Genomic DNA, 24,348 nt, shown 5'->3' with positions numbered 1-24,348 from the left:
AGGGGATAAATCATCTTTTTGTGTTTTCCTATGAAAATTGGTGCAAACTTTGCATTATCGCCACTTGCTGGATTTAATAAGCAGCATCAGGAGATAACATTGCTTTGGTTGTCCACACTCTGTTCTCTCATTTGACTTTGTCAGTTGACTGTTGAGTTTGTGTGCAGTGGGAAACTAATGGAGGGGTGGCGGTGGGGAGCGCAGAGTGTAGAAACTTAGGAACCGGAGTAGACCATTCAGCCCACTGAGCCTGCTTCACCATTTCTGGTAACAAGATAACACTATACTTTACAATAAAATAAAAGCAAAATACTGCGGATGCTGGAAATCTGAAACAAAAACAAGAAATGCTGGATTCACTCAGCAGGTCTGGCAGCATCTGTGGAAAGAGAAGCAGAGTTAACGTTTCGGGTCAGTGACCCTTCTTCGGAACCCCGAAGAAGGGTCACTGACCCGAAACGTTAACTCTGCTTCTCTTTCCACTATACTTTACAATCCCATTTCCCCTGTATTGTCTTCATATCTTCATAGCAAACAAGCTAATTTAACAAGATTCAGTCGTCCATCAACATTCCTATAAAGGTAGCATGTTTGCCTCTCATCTTTGGAAAATAGTGAAAGGTTTCAGAGGCTGATTAACGGCAACGTGAACACTCCTTTTACAACTGCAACCATCTCCAGAACAGCTTCTATGAGGTGGGAGGGTTTTATGGGCTTCCACAACCCACAAGTTGACCTACACCCACCGGACATGCGTAATCCCTCTGGATATCAATCCAAAACTCAGAGCCAGACCTCCACTCAACTGGTATTTCTGTTCTGAAGAAGGGTCACTGTCCTGAAACGTTAACTCTGCTTCTCTCTCCACAGATGCTGCCCGACCTGCTGAGTATTTCCAGCACTTCTTGTTTTTACTCCACTCAACTGGGTCTGTCCAGAGCAGGAGTCGGGTCCTCCAGCAGTGAGCCTAATGTTCATTCCAGAAAGTCACGTGATATTAAGTAACCATTTAGTTCCGAAGAAGGGTCACTGACCCGAAACGTTAACTCTGCTTCTCTTTCCACAGATGCTGCCAGACCTGCTGAGTGAGTCCAGCATTTCTTGTTTTTGTTTCAGATTTCCAGCATCCGCAGTATTTTGCTTTTAATTTAGTTTCTCTGCAGCCTGGCCTTTGTTGAAAGCAGTTTAAATGGTGAAAGGTTTCTATTTATTTCATACATTGGAGTAACAAGTGAGGAAGAAAAAAAAGGACATGTATACTCCTTAAAATCTAGCAGAGGAGAATTAACAGCACCATATAATTTCAGGAGGTTATTTGACCCATTGCGTGTGCCAGCTCTGTGAAAGAACTTTGCGCTCAATCCCACTCCCCAGCTGTTTCTGTAACCTGCTAAAAATGATTAACTGTAAATGAATGAATATTTATCCACTTCCATTTTAAAAACTATTATGAATTTAGCATCCACCACTGTTTCTGGTCAGGCATCCCATAAAATATGTGTGATCTGGCCGCAGTTGAGAGTGAGGCCATGCTTCACATGGGTGCTACTTCCATCTGAAGAATGCTAACAATATATGAAGTATCAAAAGTCTGTCACTTTAAATAGCTGTCACTTAGATACAAATGCTGCAAATCAAGAAGTTGCAGCTGTAGAATTTGCCCATTGATCATTGCATAGACCAAAGAACAAGTTCAGTGCATTTTGTACTGCATGCCATCTCTTTGAGCCAGCACATGGTCCAGGGCTGGATTGTTACCAGATTAAAATCCTAGAACTCCCCACCTAGCAGAAATGTGGGAGTCCCTTTACCATTCAGACTGCAGCAGCTCACCACCACCTCTCAAGGCTAACTAGGGTTTGCCAATAAATGCTGGTCTTGCCAATGACGCTGACATCCCAAGAATAAATATTAAATAAAGTTACATGGATCATTAGGAATTAAATTTATAATGCAATTCCCTGGCTGGATGATAACCTGCAGCAAAATGAGTTTTCAACATCTACCCAGAAAAACTCCAACAATCTCTATCTCCAGCGCCATTACTGTTTTGGGAAAACTAACAATGAATTCTGTGGCTGCCACTAGTCCCAGTCACATCGGTCTTTGTGTCTTGTAAGGGATTTGATGCCAGACAAAGCTACTCAGAATGTGGAAATGTGTCAACTATCCAGCGTAGCAGTACATAGAATTCACAGCAAAGAAACAGACCCTCCAGTCCAACAGGTCTATGTTAGTGTTTATGCTGCACACAAGCCTCTTCCCACCCAACTTCATCTCAGCCTATCAACATCACCTTTCTTCCTCATGTACCTAACCAGCTTCCCATTAAATGCCATTCACCTCAACTCTTCCCTGTGGTAGTGAGTTCCACATTCTCACCACTCTCCGGGTAAAAAGGTTACTCCTGAATCCCCCGTATTGGATTTATTAGTGACGATTTTATATTTATGACTCCAGTTTTGACTCACCCACAAGAGAAACATCTACATCTACTACCCCTTATTCCTTTTCTTTCATCTTGAAATGTATTTATAGAGAAAAGCTTCGAAATCTGAAATAAAAAGAAAAATTCTTGCAAAATCATAGCTTCTGAAAGAGAAAGATAGGCTAACATTACAGATGTGACATTTCATCAACAGACAACAGCAAAAATGTTAGGCCTGCCTTTTGCTTCAGATTTTAAAGCCTGTCCCCCACGTTCAGCCTCAATCCCATTTGTAATGAATGGCGATGCTGCACTCCTACCAAAGAGGGCGCTCCAGGCCTTCCAGCTGGTCCTCCAGATTCCCGTCAGGCTGCGGGGCGGGAAGATGGCGGCGCCCATGGGGAGGCTCCTGCGGGCGGTTGAGAAACCCCTCGGACGGGGTCTGAACGCCAGCCGGCAGGTAGGGCGGCCTCACAAACACCGCGGGTCGGAGTTGGAGGCCGGGCCCCCGCAGGCTTTGGGAAGCGGTGGTAAAAGCTGAATTGAAGGCCCGCGTCCATCACCGTGGAACCCAGTCAAAGACCCGCTGCGGCCTCCCGGCTCCTGACCCCTCAGTTCTAAAAGCCCCGGGGTTTCTTTGAACCGCTCCGAACCTATCAGCTGAAGCGGCAGCTACCAATGAATAGACTCTTTGATTTGATTTAATGCCAGTTTTCTCCCCTGTTGATTGGGGGGAGTTCTCCAGGGCTGCCTCACCCAAGAGGCACTGAGTCTTGGTAACGAATGGCTGCAGACTATTCAACTGCTTGAGGCATCCTTGTTCAAAAAAGGGTGTAAAGATAAGCCCAGCAACTACAGGCCAGTCAGTTTAACTTCGGTGGTGGGAAAACTTCTAGAAATAATAATTCGTGACCGAATTAATAGTCACGCAAAACATATGCGGGTTAATCAAGGAAAGCCAGCACGGATTCGTTAAGGGAAAATCATGTTTAATTAACTTGCTGGAGTTTTTTTGAAGCGTAACAGAGAGTTACTCAATGAGAGCAATGCTGTTGATGTGGTGTACATGGACTTTCAAAAGGCGTTTGATACAGTGTCACACAACAGACTTGTCAGCAAAGTTATAACTCATGGACTGAAAGGGATGGATACAAAATTGGCTGAGGGACAGGAAACAGAGAGTAATGGTTAATGGATGTTCTTCAGGCTGGAGGAAGGTTTGAAGTGGAGTTCCCCAAGGATTAGTGTTGGGACCCGTGTTCTTCCTGATATATATAAATATCATTGACCTTAGTGTACAGGGCACAATTTGGGGATGATACGAAACTTGAAACAATTGTGAACTGTGAGGTGGATAATGTAGAACTTCAAAAGGGCATAGACAAGTTGGTGGAATGGGCGGACAAGTGCAGATGAAGTTCCATGCAGAGAAATGTGATGTCGTTCATTTTGGTATGAAGAACTTGGAGAGGCAAGATAACCAAAAGGGGACAACACTAAAGTGGGTGCAGGAGCAGAGGGACCTGGGTGTATATGTGCATAAGTCATTGAAGATGGCAGGACAGATTGAGAGTGGTTAATAAAGCATACAGTATCCTGGGCTTTATTAATCGGGGCATAGAGTACAAGATCAAGTAAGTTACATTAAAATAAGACACTAGTTCGGCCTCAGCTGGAGTATTGCATCCAGTTCTGGGTGCCGCACTTTAGGAAAGATGTGAAGGCATTGGAGAAAAGATTCACGAGAATGGTTCCAGGGATGAGGAACTTCAGTTATGAAGACAGATTGGAGAAGTTAAGACTGTTTTCCTTAGAGAAAAGAAGGCTGAGAGGAAATTTCATAGAGGTATTGAAAATCATGGGTCTGGACAGAGTGGAGAGGGAAAAACTGTTCCCACTCATGAAAGAATCGAGAACATGAGGGCACAGATTTAAAGTGATTGGTAAAAGAAGCAAAAGCGACATGAAAAACTTCTTCATGCAGCGAGTGGTTTGGATCTGGGAGGCACTGCCTGAGAACGTGGTGAAGGCAGGTTCAATCAAGGCAATCAAAAGGGAATTAGACTATTATCTGAATAGGAAGAATGTGCAGGTTTATGGGGAGAAGGCAGGGGAATGGCACCAGGTGAATTGCTCTTTGAGAGCCGGTGCAGACACGATGGTGAATAGTAGAAGGATTAGAGGAGGCATGAGGAAAAGCTTTTTCACCCAGAGGGTGGTGGGTATCTGGAATTCACTGCCAAGCATGGTGGTGGAGGCAGAAACCCTCAACTCATTTAAAAGGTACCTGGACCTGCACCTGAAGTGCTGTAACCTGCAAGGCTATGGACCAGGTGCTGGAAAGTGGGATTAGATTGGGCGGCTAGTTTTTTTGGCCGGTGCAGACACAGTGGGCTGAATGGCCTCATTCTGTGCCGTAATTTATCTATGGTTCTGTGGATATAGGGCTGGAGCTGATTTCAGAAAGAGCTTGAGTCAAGTCATTGCATTTATAGGTGATAAGGATTTTGAATTGAATGCATGGTGGGGGATGAATAGTTAATGTATGTTAGTGACAGTGGGGGCCATGGGAGAGCAACATTTAGTGTAGAAAAAGATATTTGTGGTAAAGTATTGGTAAAGTTTGAAGTTATGGAGGTTGGAATGAACGTTAGTGTATTCTTGTCTAGAAGTGATGGAGGGATGTGTAAGCTTTTTCAGTATTGGAAGCTGGGGCTGTGTTGGGAAGGAGGATTTTTAGATTAGAGATACAGCACTGAAACAGGCCCTTCGGCCCACCGAGTCTGTGCCGAACATCAACCACCCATTTATACTAATGCTACACTAATCCCATATTCCTACCAAACATCCCCACCTGTCCCTACATTCCCTACCACCTACCTATACTAGTGACAATTTATACTGGCCAATTTACCTATCAAGTAAGCGGTCTTGGCAAAGGAAAGAATATGAGCTTTAAAGCTGAATGGCTGCCTCCTGCTCCTAATTCATTTGTTCGTCTAAACAGACACTAAGATTGTGAACAGTCTGAGACTGATTGGGGAGCGAGATGGAGTCAGTGACTGGGGAACAGGAATTCTCGCTGGGATCAAACCTGATGGCTTTCGTGTTCCGGATGCTGAGCTGGAGCAAACTGACTCAAGATGATTCCAAATAATCCATAAATACAGAGCCGTTTGAGGAGATCACAAAATGTGATGGAGAAATAGAACTGGGTAGCAGCTGTGCACATGTGAAAGCTAATTTCATGCCTGCAGATGTTTTCAGCGAGAAGCGGAATGTAGATGAGGGATAAAATAAGAACAGAAAATGCTGGAAAAACTCAGCAGGTCTGGCAGCATCTATGGAGAGAGAAATAACGCTTTAGTTCTGATGAAAAATCGACCTGAAATGTTAACTCTGTTTCTTTCTCCACAGATGCTTATTTCCGATTTCCAGCAGCCGCAGTACTTTGCTTTTATGTAGATGAGTGTGTTGGTTACCATATGGTTAGCTTATAGGAACACTGGCTGCAAAGCATTGTAAGAAAATCATAATTGTGCACTCCTTTTGACCCATCACATCAAATTTCTCCTATCACTAAGACCAGCAGCTTTCTTTTCTTTTTGTGCTGGTAGAGTAGTTTAATAAGGAAACTCAGACTCTGAGCAAGCATTGGAAGAGTTGGGGGCAGGAACTGAAGGTGTCAGCAAAGATGCGGAATTTGAAGAGAGCTTTGAAGGTGGAGAGGGGAGAAGAATGTGGAAGGGTTTACAAGAGACTTCTGTAGTGCAGGGAAGTGATGGTTGAAGAGATGCACAGAGGAGCAGAATGAAAATACAAACTGCAGCGTACGGCTGGAGGAGGTTGCAGAGGCAGATTGTGGAGGGATTTGTAAACAGCCAGCCTTTCATCCGAGTCTTCTAAGGAAGTGAGTGAATTGCGAGTTTAATGTTTATGCAAAGGAATATTTGTCTGCCTGACAGGTTTGCCAGGGCCTGGAAGGACTGCTTAATCCTGTAAAGCTGTGTCCCTCTGTGTCCGTCATTACTGTGAGAACAAAGAAGAGACATTATGTTCCACCACGTAAACAGGACAGCTCTGTCGATCAGGAGAAAGTAGCACGGGCTGCAGGACTGGTGATTCGGCAACAGTACATGGAGCGGTCCATCAACATATCGTGTACAGGTAGAGGAGATCCATCACTAGCATCATGGAGCATGCACTGCATCAGCTGTAGAAGGAAATCAAATTGTGTAGGACGAGTTGTAAATGTTTCACCTTCAGCATCCGAGGAAAGTTGCGATGATCTCAATGGGTTTTTGGATCTCGGGTCTGTTCATTTTTAATTTGAGGAAGCAATACAGCTTTTGGCCCATACTGTGGCACAGTCCCACTAGTACTGGACACCCGTCTGTACCTCTCACTGAGTGGCCATTCTTCTTATGTGACCTTGGACATTGAATTTTGCCATCGGTTTGTACACTGGGGGCAGCTCAGTGAACGAGTTGATAAATTCATTGGTCAGTGTGGCACTGAATCATACAGATTAGATGATCAGTAGCTTCATTGACTCTTACAACACAGAGGAAGGCCATTCAGCCCATTGTGTCTGCCCTGGTTCTTTTGAAAGAGCTATCCAATTAATCCTGCTCTTTTCCCACAGCCTAACAAATTTTTTCTTTTTTAAATACCTATCCAATTCTCTTTTAGAAAGCTACTATTGAATCTGCTGCTACTGCCCTTTGCATTCAGATTGTTACAACTTGCTACATTAAAAAAATCTCCTCCTTCAAGGCCAATTGGAAAGGGAACAGACTCTAATACACAATTGGATTAATCTTGACTGTTAATCAAACAGCCTCTTTTCTGATTTCGCCAATACCTTTAGAACTAAAAAAGTGTTAAAAGAAAATGATTAAAAAACACACAATTTTGTTTAATGTCCCTCTGATTTTTCTCCTGTATTTGCCCACAGCAGTGTCAGTAAATTCCTGGAACCCCACCCCCACTCCCCCTCAGAACAATTCCGGAGGATTGCCAGCCATTGTTTTCTGTGAGCTGTGCACATAGCCATGCGGCAACCCGGAAGGTGCTGTGCAGGCTGCTCACAAATTGTCCCCTTTACAATATCTTTGTGGGTGGCCATGCAAAAAATTTAAAGTTACTGTGCATTCAAATGAACAGGCCGTGTACACACACAAATTTGGAGGGGACATTTTTGGTTACCCTAAGCCTTATCTTAGGGAGGGTGGCAATACAGGGCCTACAGTAATCAGCCAGGGTCCCAACACCTTTACTCCATCTAGTGGCCAGTGCCAGAGGTGCATGTGTGCGGACCTCGGCTGAGGCTAAGGTCGAGATCAGGCCGAGTGTGATGCTCCCCATGAACAAATGGCACTCAATGTCCAGGCTCGTACGTGGAGGATGGTCACTCGGTCAAGGGGTACTGCAGGGCGGCCAGGGCACAGTTCAGTGATTGCAGGCAAGGAGGGGAGAAAATTGATCAGTTTTTCTGTCCTTACTCCACAATTGGCAAATACATTTTTGGTGCAAAGGCATTTTATTTAATAGAATTCATTTTAAGAGGGTGACGTATCTTATTTTAACACACGTTACCAGCTGGTGTGGTGGGTGCTGACTATGCATTGGCTTGAAGAGGGAACTGACTGGGGCAGAGATCATATCATGCAGAAGTCTTCATTGGTAACACATGGCCAGTGTGATCTCCTGGACAAGTTTTGATCGCTTGAGGGAGTCCGAGAAGAATTTTTTTCCCTTATTGGACTTTTTCCCCCTTTTTTTCTTCCTCTGCAGGGAAATTACACGGTTGGGGTTGGGGGTGAGAGTAGTGGGGAATGATGCTCCAGCCATCATGGTGTGGGGCAGGCTTGTTGGACCAGCTGATCTTTCCCTGCCATTAACCCCACTCTTGCGTCTCTTCTGTAGCTGGAATATTTGATCCATACGTTCCACCCGAAGGTGATGCTCGCATGTCCTCCCTAACAAAGGCAGGACTTAAACAACGTGCAGAACAGATCAAGCAAAGTGTGGCTTCCCAGCTTGCGTAAGTTGCCCTTGTGCATTCTCATGAGTAATAAAGCAGTGGGTCGCAAACCTTTTGGTTGCAGGACCCCTTTACAAATGGATGAGTAATCATGGACCCGTCATCTAAATTATAATACTATATAATACTCATAATATGAAAGTGCTGCATGTAAAGGGTGTTTTAATCATACTTTTAGGAAAACAGATATTTGCTTACAGATATCAGTGAGATAGGTGTGCCTGCTTCTCACTGTACAGTCTGTCTATCCTTGGTGTGATGTTTCCTGTATTCTGCTCCCACCTTCCAGCTCACACTGAGCCTGCCTAGCCACTGCTCTTTCGCTTACTTTCAACCACGGTCACCCCCAGACCACAGCACCCTTGGCTGTCATTCACCTGTAGGCCCGCCAAGTTTGGTAAACACTTTCACATTATTTTGCAGGCCCCCTGCAAAGTCTGTACAGAACTGCCCCCCATCCACCGAAGTCCACAGAGCCCGTTTTGAGACCCACTGCAAGAAAGTATTATACACTGCTTCTCTAGTTATTGTTGTGTTTGAGACTTGTAGTTTTTGTGATTGAGTCCCTTTCCTTGTACATTGAGCTAGTCAGGTTATCTGAAGAAGGGTTGGAAGGGTGGGGACAAGCTGACTTAGGTTTGTGATCCTAGTTCAATTCTTTACTATCTTTAATGACTATGTTGGTCATACATACTGGATAATGAGGTAATCTAAATTCTAATTATGTATGTTAATATATCTACCAAAATTTCCTAATAAAAGAGAAAGTGAAAACAGTAGGCGTCTTGGACCATAGAATGGGAACTAAACATAGCTCAGTTAATAGCACTCTTGCCTGAGTCAGAAGGTCGTGGGACAAGTCCCATTCCAGAAACGAGCACATGATCTAGTAGTGAGGGAACGCTGCACTGTCAGAGGGGCAGCACTGACGGATCACTACACTCGGGCAACACTGAGGGAGCACTGCATTGTTGGAGGTGCCGTCTTTTGAATGAGAGGTTAAACCAAAACCCCTTCTGCCCTCTCAGCTGGACGTAAAAGACCCTATGACACTATTTCAAACAAGAACAGTGGAGTTCTCCCTGATGCCCTGGTTAGTATTTATCTCTTAAACCAGATCACTTTGCTGTTTGTGGGACCTTGCTACGTGGAAATTGGCTGTGATGCACTTTGGAACATGCTGAGGCTGTGAACGCCACAATATAAGCACAAAGCTTTCCATCTGAACAGTGGAGAAATGATGCAGTGGGCTGACACGGCGTTTAGCAGTGTGGTTTTATTGCTGGAATTAGGACATGAAATTGGGCCAGGTAGACCAAGATAAAATCCTCTTGGCTATTAATGTTCGTCAGAAATATGTTCAGGAAGACTCAATCCACGGGGACTTATTCCAGTTTCAAAATTAATCAATGTTAATTTCAGAAACTCAATCAGAAGTACCTGAAGGTGAAAGACTAGTGAATAAAAATGTTGCACTGGTGGAGCAGTGAGATTGGTGTAGAGCTGTATCGGTGAGAGGAGGCCTGCATTTCACCTGAGCAATCGTGTACCTTGTTTTCATTGGGCGCAAAAGAAAAGCAAATTGTATCCTCCGAGACTATTATCTGGCTGAGTGTGTGCCAACAAAAACACAAAGACGGAATGATCCTCTAACTTCACTGAAGGCTCTGCGTCAGTGCACCTTGTGGTGCTTTATTGGGCCAGACCACCCTGCCCCCCACCACCCCCAGGTTCAAGCCCTGGTTTATGCCGAGGGAGCTGATCTCTGTCGTGGTGGTCGGGTGGGGGTGCTGCAGTTTTCCTCAGTGTCCTCAGGCCAGAGAAGGGAGACTGTAGCCAGTTCCTGCTTGCTGTGCGCTGCCTTGTGCCGGAAGTTGCATGTGTGTGGAAGTTGGGTGAATTCAGGAGTGGGCTTGGATGTGATGCTGCCTGTAGTCAAATAGCCTGATAACACTCATTGCCTGTGCTTGTATATGAAGAGTAGGTGCTCAGAAGAGGTACTGGAGGGCTACTGGTGTTTGTGGAATTCATGTAATTATAGCATCATGAATAAAAGGTGGAGTAGTTCGTTAGTGTGCCATGATTGACCTACGGCCGATGAGATTATTGGAATTCATACTTTTATTCCATCTTAATGTCTTTGTTTTTGGCCGATGGGGATGTCCCTCTTCAGTGACGGCTACTAACAGTCTTTCTTTTAACAGAGTCCGAAAGGTGAAAGAATACGATCAAGAATTCAGTGCAAAGCAGTTTCCCTCAAAGTCCCAAGATATTTACATAGAGGCACACCACTGTCTTGTGAGGTGAGGAACATTTCCATGGACCTTTGCACAAGTAAATGAAAATATGAAAGCATTGTCCTGCATATTCTCGCTACAGGAGGGCAAAGGGTTGCACTGAAACATTCTGAAAGTGACTATAATAGTAACCTCCTCCATCCCTACAACACTCCGAGATCTCTGCCCTTCTCTAATTCTGGCCTCTTAAGCATTTTCATGGCTGCACTATTGGCAGCCGTACCTTCAGCTGCCTATGCTGAAACTCTGGAATTCCCTTCCTAAACCTCTCCACCTCCCTATCCTCCTTTGTCGTTCCTTAAAACCTACATCTATGACCAGTTTTTTCTGTGAAGAGCTTGGGATGTTTTACTACATTCAAGGCTCTATATAAATAAGTCGTTGATGCCCCTGTCTGGATTATGCTGCAGGGAGGGAATCTGCTGGGTAGATGATAGGGCGGAGAAATTTAAACTATTACTGTGCATCTCCTATTGATCAACTGTATGGCTTCATGCTGGACAGAATGCTTTTCAACTGCGTATTGAGACATGGTGCACTGGGCAAGAGGAAGGGGTGACCAACTGTTTTATAGAAAATAGAACAGTACAGCACAGTACAGGCCCTTCAGCCCACGATGTTGTGCCGAACCTTTAACCTACTCTAAGATCAAACTAACTACCTACCCTTCATTCTACTATCATCCATGTACCTATCCAAGAGTCGCTTAAATGTCCCTAATGTATCTGCTTCTACTACCACCGCTGGCAGCGCATTCCACGCACCCACCACTCTCTGTGTAAAGAACCTACCTCTGACATCTCCCCGAAACCTTCCTCCAATCACCTTAAAATTATGCCCCCTGGTGATAGCCCTTTCCACCCTGGGAAAAAGTCTCTGACTATCCACTCTATCTATGCCTCTCATCATCTTGTTACCCCTCTATCAAGTCACCTCTCATCCTTCTTCGCTCCAATGAGAAAAGCCCTAGCTCCCTCAATCTTTCTTCGTCGGGCATGCCCTCCAGTCCAGGCAGCATCCTGGTAAATCTCCTCTGCACCCTCTCTAAAGCTTCCACATTCTTCCTATAATGAGGCGACCAGAACTGAACATAATATTCCAAGTGTGGTCGAACCAGGGCCTTCTAGAGCTGCAGCATAACCTCGCGGCTCTTAAACTCAATCCCCCTGTTAATGAAAGCCAACACACCATACGCCTTCTTAACGACCCTATCAACTTGGGTGGCAACTTTGAGCGATCTATGGACATGGACCCCAAGATCCCTCTGTTCCTCCACACTACCAAGAATCCTGTCTTTAAGCCTGTATTCTGCATTCAAATTCGACCTTCCAAAATGAATCACTTCACACTTTTCCAGGTTGAACTCCATCTGCCACTTCTCAGCCCAGCTCTGCATCCTGTCAATGTCCCGTTGCAATCTATTTTGGGAGACTATAACCCAAGTTATGTTTTGCTGCTGCCTTTCTCGCGAGCTTGAAAGACAGGTTTTCTGGGCCATGGTAGATTTGCGCTCCGTGCTGCTGTGCTCTCAGTTATTGGTTCAGGATGTGTCTGCACAGGTGAAACTGCTCAGGATGTGTTCTTCAAGACTGCACCCAACATGTTTCAGTAAACTGGGCGTTCACTATTTCCTGATATCAGTGCTCTGATTCCAGGCCGTGCAGATTTCTATGTGCCCACTTGGCAGCACTCTTGCCTCTGAGTTGGACGATTATGGGTTCAAGGTCCACTCGAGACTTGAGTACAAAATATAGGCTGACACTCCCAGTGCAGGACCAGGGGGGTGCTGCACTGTCAGAGGTGCCGTCTTTTGGATGAAACATTAAACTGAGGCCCCATTTGCCCTCTTCGGTGGATGTAAAAGATCTTGTGGCCATTATTCAAAGAAGAGTGGGGGAATTCTTCCCATTGTCTGTTTATCCCTCAACCAGTGCCTGAAAACAGATTATCTGGTCATTATCTCATTGCTGTTTGTGGGAGCTTGCTGTGCGCAAATTGTCTGCAGCTTGTCCTACATTATAACAGTGTCTGCACTTCAAATGTACTTCATTGGCTGTAAAGCACTTTGGAACATTCTGACGTTGTGAAAGGCGTTATATAAATGCAAGTCTTTTTTAACTTATGCACCCGTCTGCATAAAAACAAATATTTAGCAACTGTAGGTATGTACCTGTTCGATTGAATATCACAGGGTGGATTTGATGTCACTTCTGTGTTGCTGTTACGCATACTGATTGATACTGATTCAGTTAGTGGATGTTTCCAAAGTTCTCTTAACGTGAGTTGGTTTTGACCACCTCTCACCCCAGAATCAAAGGACCTTTATGTTTTTATTTGAGTTCTGGTTTGTGGAATTCGTTCAACAGGCTCTTGCATTCCTGATGTATTTTATGCTCCTCAATGTTATTACTTTGAATATTTCAGAAGTATTATTCCCAGTTTTCTCTCATGCGGCTAACTTAAGCTGGAACACGAGTCCACGGACACCAGTGATCATTCTTGTATGAGTATCAACAATGAGTACTGGCAGACTGTTCAACTGTGTGAGGCAGCCCGATCTTGTCCTTTGATGGTCGCACACATGTACTGCTGCAGTAGCGATCAGGGCTGGGAAGCCTAGCTACACGCAGTGCACTTATCCAAGAAACCATTAGAGTACCCAGGAAACTTATGTTAATGGAGTAGCGTCCAGTGTGTTGGTGTGGGGAAGTTTTCAGGAGTTGCTTTCCTGAACTGTGATACGGTTTTGCTGAAGTCTAGGCTTTCATCGACTGCTGGTTAACTTCTGCGCAGAGGAGATTTACTAGAATGGTACCAGGGGTTAAATACTTCAGTTATGTGGAGACACTAGAGAAGCTCGGATTATTTGCCTTCGAGCAGAGAAGGTTAAGGGAAGATTTAATAGAAGTATTCAAAATGTTGAGCTTTTAACAGAGTAAATAAGGAGGAACTGTTTCTACTGGCAGGAGGATAAGAAATCAGAGGACACAGATTTAAGATCATTGGCAAGAACTAAGTGGAGATGAGGATTGATTTTAAAGAGTGACTTGTTATGATCTGCAATGTGCTGCCTGAAAGAGCAGTGGAAGCAGATTCGATGTTAATTTTCAAAAGGGAATTGAATAAATACTTGAAAAGGAAATATTTGCAGAGCTATGGGGAAAGAGCAGGGGTGTGGGACTAATTGGAAAGCTCTTTCAAAGAGCCAGCACAGAAACAATGGGTAGAATGGCTGCTTTCTGTGCCGCAAAATTTATGATTCCATTCCCTGCTGTATTGTAACTGAAGAGAATTTATGCATTTGTTTCCCCAAGGAAATCATAAATAGAATTAATGTGATTTCTAAAAAATGTTGTTTACAGCTTTGACAAAGTCATGCTTCACAAGTTGGTAACAGAGCGCTGTTATCCGGTGAGTACATTTCTCATTCTGTGACTTTACCTCTACAAGTTTTTAAAAAATAAAATTGCAGTCGACTTTTCTTCTCCTTTGCTGGGAGGGTGGGAGGATTGATCCAAATTGATGCAAAGGGGGTCACAGAGCAGCCTGGATTGATCCTCCCTCCCCTTGAGGAAAGTAGACTAATCTAAGTCACTGGTCTTCCCATCAGGATATGGTGCGCGGCAACCGGTTCAAGACCATTCGCTGGAAGTTTCTGCAGTCGCTGGAAGCGCCGAGGGTTGTCCACATTCGATGCCCTGACATGGTCAGCAAAGGGAATCTGTATGGTCAAGTCACCGTCCGATTCCACACGCAGCAGGTATCGGGCAGTCAGCCCTGTTTAGCATTGGCTATGGGGGAGCACAGAGAATGAGAGAATCATAATCCTTTAATAAGGAGAAATTGGGGGCTGTTCTGCTTGGAGCAGAGAAAGTTAAGAGGAGATTTAATAATGGCGTTCAAAATCATGAAGGGTTTAGACAGAGGTAAATAAGGAGAAAGTGTTCCCAATGGCAGAGGGCACATCTTTAAGGTGATTGACGAAAGAGACAGAGGCGACAAGAGAAAAAGCTTTATTATGCATTGAGTGGTTCGGATTTGGAATACACTGCCTGATGTGGTGGTGGATACAGATTCAATACCTTCAAAAGGAAATTGGATAATTGAAAGGGAAAAAATATTGCTGGAATTTGGGGAAAGAGTGAGGCTAGCTGGATTGCTCTTCGGATGAGCCAGCACAGACTTGATAGACTGAATGGCCTTCTTCCATACTGCACTATCCTATGATTCTATAGGATAGGGAGAGGGATGTCTTACAATATAGAAAAAATCACAGCAAGATATCCAGTTGATAAGAGTTTACAGCATAGAAACAGGCCATTCGGCCCAACTAGTCTGTGCTGGTGTTTCTGCTCCATACAAGCCACCCCCCGCCCTACTTCATCTTGTCTTATCAGCATGCCCTTCTATTCCTTTCTTCCTCATGTTTATTTAGCTTCCCCTTAAATGCATTTATGCTATTCTCTTCACTCACTCCAAATAGTAATAGGTTTCACATTCTAACCACTCTCCGGGTAAAGAAATTTCTCTTACATTTCTTATTGGACTTTTTGGTGACTGTCCTATATTTATGGTCCAGAGTTTTGGTTTCATGATCCAATAATCCCTGCTCTCAAACGTACTTCATACAAAGATTACACTTTGTTTTCTATTCTGTGTCTAAAGATTGATTAGTACGTTATATAAATTCCTGTATATGACATGTACGACTTGCCAAGATCACAGATCTTGGGTAACTCTCCACCTGCAGTTCCCCAGTGATGTCACCAGTGGGTTGGACAATTTGTTGCTGCTCAGAGACTGAAATTTTCCACCTAGTTTCTCTCTTTTCGCTCAGTTTCCAAATAGAAGACACCACATTTAAATGGAGGTCAGCATGCAAACAAAATGTCTGGCTCATTGGCTCAGACTCCTTTTGAAGGAGCCAAAGTATGTTCTCAAACTGCAGGAAAAAAGGGCTCCTGCTTTAGATCAGCAATAAATCCATTAAGCTGAAGGTGCTTTGAACCAACATGTGAAAGGAAGGTGTCAAATGCCTATTATGGGTTAAAATTGTCACACCTAGAAGTTATATGTTTACCTTCACATCAAAAGTCCCCTGCCTTTGTGTTTCCAGATGGTTAAATATTATTTAACTGACTTTTGGAACTAATGCCTGCTCGCCATAAAGGTTCATAAACATCAAAAAGAACACATTTGATATCTCACTGTTTGCTCATCTTGCTGTAATGTGCAGGATAGGGCTCGAATCAGGTTCTGTAAGGATCATAGAATGATACAGAACAGAATGAGGCCATTCAGCCCATCATTACCTTTGCTGGCTCTTTGAAAGAGCTATTCAGTTCGTCCCTTTCAGCATAGTCCTGCAAATTCTCCCCTTCAAGTACTTATCCAATTCCCCTTTGAAAGTCATTATTGAACCTACTTGACCACCCTTTCAGGCAGTGCATTCCAGGTCATAACTTGCTGTGTTTAAAAAAAGTCTCTTCATCTCTGTTCTGGTTCTTTCGTCAATTACCTTAAATCTGTGTCCTCTGATTACTGACCTTCCTGCTACTTTATACCTTTTGAGATCAAATGCTCATCAAATAAAAAACAAACCAAAATACTCCCAAAGTTTTCTATCGGCATATAAATAGTAAAAGGGTGGTAAATGGAGGAGTAGGGCTGATTAGGGACCAGAAAGGGGATTTAAAGGTGGTGGGAAAACGTTTAGAAAAAATAATTCGGGACAAAATCAATAGTCACATTGACAAATGCGAGTTAGTTAAGGAAAGTCAGCAAGGATTTCTTAAGGGAAAATCATGTTTAACTAACTTGCTGAAGTTTTTTGAGGAGGTAACAGAGAGGGTTGATGAGGGCAATGCTGTTGATGTGGTGTACATGGACTTTCAAAAGGCTTTTGATACAGTGCCACACAACAGACTTGTGAGCAAACTCGTAGCCCAGGGAATAAAATGGATGTTAGCAACATGTATACAAAATTGGCTGAGTGACAGGAAACAAAGAGTAGTGATTAATGGATGTTTTTCAGACTAGAGGAAGGTTTGTAGTGGAGTTCCCCAGGGATCAGTGTTGGGAACCTTGCTTTTCCTGATTTATATTAATGACCAAGACCTTGGTGTACAGGGCACCATTTCAAAGTTTGCAAATGATACGAAACTTGGAAGCATTGTGAACTGTGATTAGGATAGTGCAGAACTTCAAAAGGGCATAGACAAGTTGGTGGAATGGGCAGACAGGTGGCAAATGAAGTTCAATGCAGAGAAATGTGAAGTGATTCATTTTGGTAGGAAGAGCATGGAGAGACAATATAAAATAAAAGGTACAATTCTAAAGGGGTGCAGGAGCAGAGGGACCTAGGTGTATATGTGCATAAGTCATTGAAGATGGCAGGACAGGTTGAGAGAGCGGTTAATAAAGCATACAGTATCCTGGGCTTTATTAATAGGGGCATAGAGTACAAGAGCAAGGAAGTTGTGTTGAGCTTGTATAAGACGCTAGCTCGGCCTCAGCTGGAGTATTGCGTCCAGTTCTGGGCGCCACACTTTCAGAAAGATGTCAGGGCATTGGAGAGAGTACAGAAAAGATTCACGAGAATGGATCCAGGGATGAGGAATTTCAGTTATGAAAATAGATTGGAGAAGTTGGGACTGTTTTCATTGGAGAAGTGAAGGCTGAGAGGTGATTTGATATAGGTATTCAAAATCATGAGGGGTCTGGACAGAGTAGATAGAGAGAAACTGTTCCCACTCGTGAAAGGATCGCGAACGAAAGGGCACAGATTTAAAGTATTTGGTTAAAAAAAAAAAGCAAAAGTGACATGAGGAAAAACTTTCATGCAGCAAGTGGTTAAGGTCTGGAATGCGCTCCCTGAGAATGTGGTGGAGGCAGGTTCAATTGAAGCATTCAGAAGGAATTAGACAGCTGTATGAAAAGGAAGAATGTGCAGGGTTATGGGGAGAAGGCAGGGGGATGGAACTGAAGGAATTGCTCTTTCAGCAAGCCAGTGCAGACATGATGGGCCGAATGGCCTCCTGCACTGTAATAATTCTGTGATTCCTTTTTTAGAGGGACACAACTCAGAAGGAATTAAACCATAAGGCAAAGGAAACTTATTATTAAATAATATTAGTTCTTGCCAAATAGCAAGATTGTTTTTTTTCTTTTGGGAAGTGCTTCATCTCAGGTTCCCTAAGGAGAACTAGTTGCAGTAACTTCTCATGAACCAGCTCCAAAATTGTAATACTGCACTGTTTGCTATACTGCCAACAGTGTCTGTAGTACTACTTGTCAGTGAACTATTTATTGCATGGGTGTCCAATCTTTTCACCATTGTGTGTGCACAGATCCATGGGGTTGGTGGTCACGGCTGAATTTTAAATTCAAGTTCTTCCCTAGCTTCCCTACCCTTGTTTTCAAATCTCCCCCCTGGCCTCACCCCGGCCTATCTCTGTAATCTCCTCCATCCCCAAGACCCTCTAACATATCTGCTCTCCTCTAATTCTGGCCTCTTGGGCATTGCAATTTGTAATCACTCCATCATTGGTGGCTGTGCCTTCAGCTGCCAAGGCCCTAAGCTTTGGAATTCCCTCCATAAACCTCTCTGCCTCACTTTCCTCCTTTAAACTGCTGCTTAAAACCTATCTTTTTGACCAAGCTTTTAGCCATCTGCCCTAATATCACCTTCAGTGGCTCGGTGTCAAATTTTGCTCCTGTGAAGCGCTTTGGGACAGTTTACTTTGTTAAAAGTTCTGTTTAAAAACGAGTTGTTGGAGCTGCCTACACGTCTACTTAAACAGTTTGAACGGAAGCATATCCTTTAAGGGAGTTTTGACAACCATTGTAGGTTGAAGACATTATTTTATATTTTTCCTTTATATTTCCTTGTCCAGCTGTCACTGTTTTGCCACAATATTGCATCACACACCCATTCTTGACTATGAGGAAAAGCTCTGACATTATTAGAATATTAACTGTAGCAGCAGAGAAACCATAAATTGCTATCTCTGCCCTCAGACTTTGGCGATTTACGACCGATTTGGTCGGCTGATGTACGGCAATGAAGATCTACCGAAAGATGTCCTGGAGTACGTGGTGTTTGAGAGGCATTTGGTCAATCCCTACGGTTTGTGGAGAATGCATGGAAAGATAGTACCTGCTTGGGCCCCACCCAAAGATCCTATCATTAAGGTAATTTGTATGGGTTATTGTACCTCGTTTTATTGCAGTATGTTTTCAAATCCCTCCATGGCCTATCACCTCCCTCTCTCTGATATAAAAGTAAAGACAATATATAATTTTAAAACAGGGACTGAATTGCACCTGTGCAGCTTGGTCTAATTGTCCCTTGCCCTCTAGCTGTATTTCTCCTAACGGCTGTATTTGGTCTTGACTTCTTCATGTGCAACATCTCAGAAAATCAGGTAGTTTTTAATGCAGTAAAGAATCAGTGGCTGCAGTATTTAATTTCTGTGTCATGAATAGCTTCCGTAAAGCCTATTTGTGTTATGCTGAGCTCTGAATAACCTAATTTCTAGTGTGTCTGTCTCATTTGCTCCTGTTTTTGGAGGGAGAGGATTACTGATATTTTTAATTTTTAAAAAAAGTCTTTAATTTATTGAGCTTCACAACAGTCAAAATGAAGTTTAATCCACCCTGATCAAAATAATAATGGACAATGATGAAGCATCATCAGTAATTCCCAAATGGTGACAACAGCTGTGATTAGAAAGCAGCCAATGTAAGTGATAACAACAGGAGATATGGAAGCTGATTAAAAAGTGCACAAGATCATTCCAAAACCAGCAAAGTTGGTAGATTCCTCTGCAACTAGAAAGCAAAAAGACTTGCTATCGCTTAAAGCATGCACCCGAGTCACCGACCTCTCTGCAAAGGTAAATTGGCCCTTCACCTCCACACTATTCAGGCCCCTCAAAACTTTGTACATTTCAATCAGATCTCCTCGCAGCCTTCTCTGTTCCAAGGAGAACAACCCCAACCCTAATGTACAAGGCAGAAAGGGGTAGATTTTAACTTTCGGGTGAAACCCACCCACCATCTGCCAGATAAAAATAGAAAATGCTGGAAATGCTCAGCAAGTCTGGCAGCATCTGTGGAGAGAAAAACAGAGTGATGTTTCAGGTCGATGACCTTTCATCAGAACTGGGAAAAGGTAGAGATGTAATAGGTTTTAAGCAAGTGAAAGGGGGGAGGGGGGAAAAGAAAAGGGAAGGTCTGTGATAGGATGGATGGCAGGAGAGATTAAAGGGTTGATGTTGAGAAGCCAAAGGGTGTGGTAAAGGGATGAGTAAAGAAACGTGTTTATGGAGATGTGAATGGCAGAATCAAGAACCGTTGCTGTCCGAAATAAAGAAAGAAAAACATGAGAGTAAAACCAAACTTGTAAAGGAAAAGGAAGCAAAACTGGGGCAGAGGTTACAGTCTGAAATTGTTGAACTAAATGTTGAGTCCAGAAGACTGTAAAGTACTTAATCAGAAGCCATCTGCCAGTTTTGGGTATGAAGAGCCAGGAGCCATTTCGAGCCCTGGGCCTCAAACTGTGCAGCTCATCAGAATCAGACCATTGCAATATCAGGCAATCCACAGTCTGCTCAGCCTACAACAAGGTGAGTCCTGGGAGCGGGGTTTGCAATCATGGAGGTGGGGGACCTGAGACAGGCACAAGCCACATGGTGGTATATATATTAACATATATATATATATATATATATATGTAACAAACAGAATTATCAATTTCTATTCTGCTATAGTAGATGAGAGTAGACACTGAATCATACATAAACTATGCAGAACCAGTCCATAACTTCTTGGCTTTTGTGGTATAGTGTATTTGGATGTCTCAAGGCCAAAGTCTGGCAGGTTGATAGGTAAATTGGCCATTGTAAATTGCCCCTAGTTGTAGGTAGGTGGTAGGAGAATGGTGGGGATGTGGTAGGGAATATGAGATTAATGTAGGATTAGTATAAATGGGTAGTTGTTGGTCGGCACAGACTCGGTGGGCCGAAGGCCCTGTTTCAGTGCTGTACCTCTCTATGAAAGCAGGAGGACGTTTTGCCAAAATTCTAGGGCAGCAACATCTGGAAACGCCATGGGGAGAGACTTCTTTTAAAATCTTGGCCCTGCTCGCTTAAAACATACCACAGAGTGTCAATCTGTGTAATGGTAGCTGATGGAGTTGCTGATGAGTCCTGTGCTTCTGTTCCACCTCCCTCATCCAGATATTGCATGTGTTGTGCTGCATTACAGGGAAAATTGCAAAATGCGCAACAGTTTTATTTATAGAATGCTAATTTTGGTTTATTTTTAAATTGCAGACCATTATGATCCCTGGACCCAAATACAAGCCATGGGAAGAGTTTGAGGTGAAGAATATTGAGGTTCCAAAACCTGAATCTGTACAGTTGAACAAGTGAGGAAATGCACAGAGACTGGAAACCGCGCTCGAGCTTTGCTGCTTGCATTGGGACGTTGTGTTTCAGCGGACTGGACGTGAGTTGAATTTCCACACGTGCCACCAGCTCAGTCTGCCTCTAAACTGGACAATGCCAAACTCTCTCCAAAACGAGTCAACATGTTGGAAGCGCCACCTTGGTTTTGCACCTGTTTCCTTCACATCAGTTTTTCCATTAAACCTAGAATCACTTTAAACCTGGAACCAGCAGCTGAATTCTGTTACCTCAGTCTAATCTCAGAGCAAGCTTCTTTCATTTTTTATTATGCCAAGCATTTATTTCTGATCCAGTTGCTCCAACACAGGACATTACATCTACTGCAAGCTAGGTTTAACTCGAAATGTGCACAGAGGTTTCATTTAAAAACCGCAGTGAAGACTGCCTTAACCAGCCTTTACACCAAGAGCAGGAGAATGTTTATGCCCATTCACCGCTGTTGTATCTAAACACAAATGAGAGTAGTTGTCTACAGAGAACATGGAATTCATCCCACGGTAGTGAATCTAGATTGGTTTCACTGCATCCCATACAGAGTAATTAATAACCAGGAGGGAGTAACAATGTAGTTTCATGGACCAAGTTTGAAGGAGGTCATAGCTCTCAGAAATGCATCGAGTGTTCTACAGGAAATCAGTTGAACCTTGAGATCAGATGCCAGCCTTGCAACGTACTCCCTAGGAATGAGTTCCAGATAGAATGAAGAGTTCCAATTTGTAAATGATGGTAATTACATTCCTTGGGTTTGTAGAACCCTGGTTCAGAGTCCAAGGTTTGCTGTTTCCATTTGATAGTGAATAATAAAGCTAAGTCTGCATATTGTATGTGTGCGCACGCACGAGAGAGAGAGATGAATGCATTTGAGTGTCAACATAATCTGTGATGTGAAGCAATGGGACTCAGATTCAAGTTCCCACCAAGAGGATTCTATGTGGGGATCAGGGATCTTGTGCTTCCCCATGAATAAGGAGGGTAGGTGAGCAAGTGGGTGGTTAGAATCTGCAACAACAGAGGGAAGAAGCCTGGGAGAAGCTTTCCTACCTACTGTTATGGGGCACTGAACTGAAAGAAAGAGCTCGCATTTACAAAACACCTTATCCCAAATTGCTTCACTGCTAATGAAGTACTTTTTGAAGTGTATTCACTGTTGTAATGTAGGAAATGCAGCAGCCAATTTTGCACACAGCAAACTTCCACACACAGCAATGTGGTAATGACCAGGTAATCTGTTTCACTGATGTGGTTAAGGATAAATATTGGCCAGAAGCCTGGGGAGAACTCCCCTTCTCTTTGACAATAGTGCCATTGGGATCTTTACATCCACCTTAGAGGATGGATGCAACACAGTTTAATGTCTCATCCGAAAGATGGCACCTCCGGCAGTGCAGCACTCCGAGTACTGCACTAGAACGATCTGGTTGGAGGTGGGAGAAAGTATAAAATTACAATGTGACAAAATTTTAATAATTTTCAACATAAAGGCCATATTGATAACTGTAAAATGTGGGATAAACATAGATGTCTCAAGTACAACAATGTAAAAACGCGGCCCCTTTATTTGACCAGGGATATCTCTGAACTGGTGTCATGCTTGTATGGGGTATCACCCTGAGAAAACCTGTTGTGCGGGTTTCTTTGCCTTATAATTGGAAAGCGGTGAACAAGGTTTCACTAAGGGGGAGCTAAAAACACTTTGTTTAAAATTAAAACCTGTTACAGTAAGACCAGTTTTTTTTTATTCATTCATGGGATGTGGGCATCGCTGGCGAGGCCAGCATTTATTGCCCATCGCTAATTGCCCTTGAGAAGGTGGTGCTGAGCTGCCTTCTTGGACCGCTGCGGTCCATGTGAGGTAGGTACACCGACAGTGCTGTTAGGGAGTTCCAGGACTTTGACCCAGCGACAATGAAGGCGATATAGTACCAAGTCAGGATGGTGTGTGACTTGGAGGGGAACTTGCAGGTGGTGGTGTTCCCATGCATTTGCTGCCCTTGTCCTTCTAGTTGGTAGAGGTCGTGGGGTTGGAAGGTGCTGTCTAAGGAGCCTTGGTGCATTGCTGCAGTGCATCTTGTAGATGGTACACACTGCTGCCACTGTGCGTTGGTGGTGGAGGGAGTGAATGTTTGTGGATGGGGTGACAATTAATCGGGCTGCTTTGTCCTGGATGGTGTTGAGCTTCTTGAATGTTGTTGGAGCTGCATCCAACCAGGCAAGTGGAGAGTATTCCATCACACTCCTGACATGTGCCTTGTAGCTGGTGGACAGGCTTTGGGGAATCAGGAGGTGAGTTACACGCTGCAGGATTCCTAGCCTCTGACCTGCTCTTGTAGCCATGGTATTTATATGGCTACTCCAGTTCAGTTTCTGGTCAATGGTAATACCAGGATGTTGATAGTGGGGGATTCAGCGATGATAATGCCGTTGAATGTCAAGGGGAGATGGTCAGATTCTCTCTTTTTGGAGATGGTCATTGTCTGGCACTTGTGTGGTGCAGGTGTTACTTGCCACTTATCAGCCCAAGCCTGGATATTGTCCAGGTCTTGCTGCATTCCTACACAGACTGCTTCAGTATCTGAGGAGTCACGAATGGTCATAGAGAGATAGAGAGATAGAGAGATAGAGCACCGAAACAGGCCCTTTGGCACACCGAGTCCGCGCCATCCATCAGCCACCCATTTATACTAATCCTGCATTAATCCCATTTTTCCCTCTCATGTCCCCACCTTCCCTCAATTCTCCTGTCACCTACCTACACTAGGAGCAGTTTATTTTTTACCATGGCCAATTTACCTATCAACCCGCAAGTCTTTGGCATGTGGGAGGAAACCCGAGCACCCGGAGGAGACCCACGTGGTCACAGGGAGAACATGCAAACTCCGCATAGGCAGTACCCAGAACTGAACCCGGGTCACTGGAGCTGTGAGGCTGCGGTGCTAACCACTGCGCCACAGCGCCGCCCTGGTGCTGAACATTGTGCAATCATCAGCGAACCTCCCCACTTTTGACCTTATGATTGAAGGAAGGTCATTGATGAAGCAGCTGAAGATGGTTGGGCCTAGGATACTACCCTGAGGTACTCCTGCAGTGATGTCCTGGAACTGAGAT

General features: G+C 43.9%; 1 protein-coding gene across 1 annotated transcript; it reads left to right on the top strand.

The window, feature by feature from the left end:
* Nucleotides 1–2,792: 2,792 nt before the first annotated feature.
* Nucleotides 2,793–21,442, top strand: mrpl45 (mitochondrial ribosomal protein L45). The gene is made up of 8 exons (XM_068013579.1): nucleotides 2,793–2,888; nucleotides 6,394–6,595; nucleotides 8,357–8,474; nucleotides 10,679–10,777; nucleotides 14,134–14,182; nucleotides 14,382–14,531; nucleotides 18,791–18,964; nucleotides 21,109–21,442. The coding sequence occupies exons 1-8, from the start codon at nucleotides 2,814–2,816 to the stop codon at nucleotides 21,205–21,207; spliced, it is 966 nt and encodes a 321-aa protein (XP_067869680.1). The 5' UTR covers nucleotides 2,793–2,813; the 3' UTR covers nucleotides 21,208–21,442.
* The last annotated feature ends 2,906 nt before the right edge of the window (nucleotides 21,443–24,348 follow it).

Source organism: Heterodontus francisci, chromosome 33, assembly GCF_036365525.1.
Source record: "Heterodontus francisci isolate sHetFra1 chromosome 33, sHetFra1.hap1, whole genome shotgun sequence".
NCBI classification, from domain to species: domain Eukaryota; kingdom Metazoa; phylum Chordata; class Chondrichthyes; order Heterodontiformes; family Heterodontidae; genus Heterodontus; species Heterodontus francisci.
Note: the sequence above shows the minus strand (reverse complement) of the source record. Positions and strands in the feature narration are given on the sequence as shown.

What these genes read in the sequence shown, in the direction of transcription:
- mrpl45 (XM_068013579.1), top strand. Translation starts at nt 2,814, where the DNA reads ATGGCGGCGCCCATGGGGAGGCTCCTGCGGGCGGTTGAGAAACCCCTC. An exon ending in GTCTGAACGCCAGCCGGCAG is followed by an intron (nt 2,889 to 6,393) that starts GTAGGGCGGCCT and finishes TCTGCCTGACAG; the next exon opens with GTTTGCCAGGGCCTGGAAGG. An exon ending in GCACACCACTGTCTTGTGAG is followed by an intron (nt 10,778 to 14,133) that starts GTGAGGAACATT and finishes TGTTGTTTACAG; the next exon opens with CTTTGACAAAGTCATGCTTC.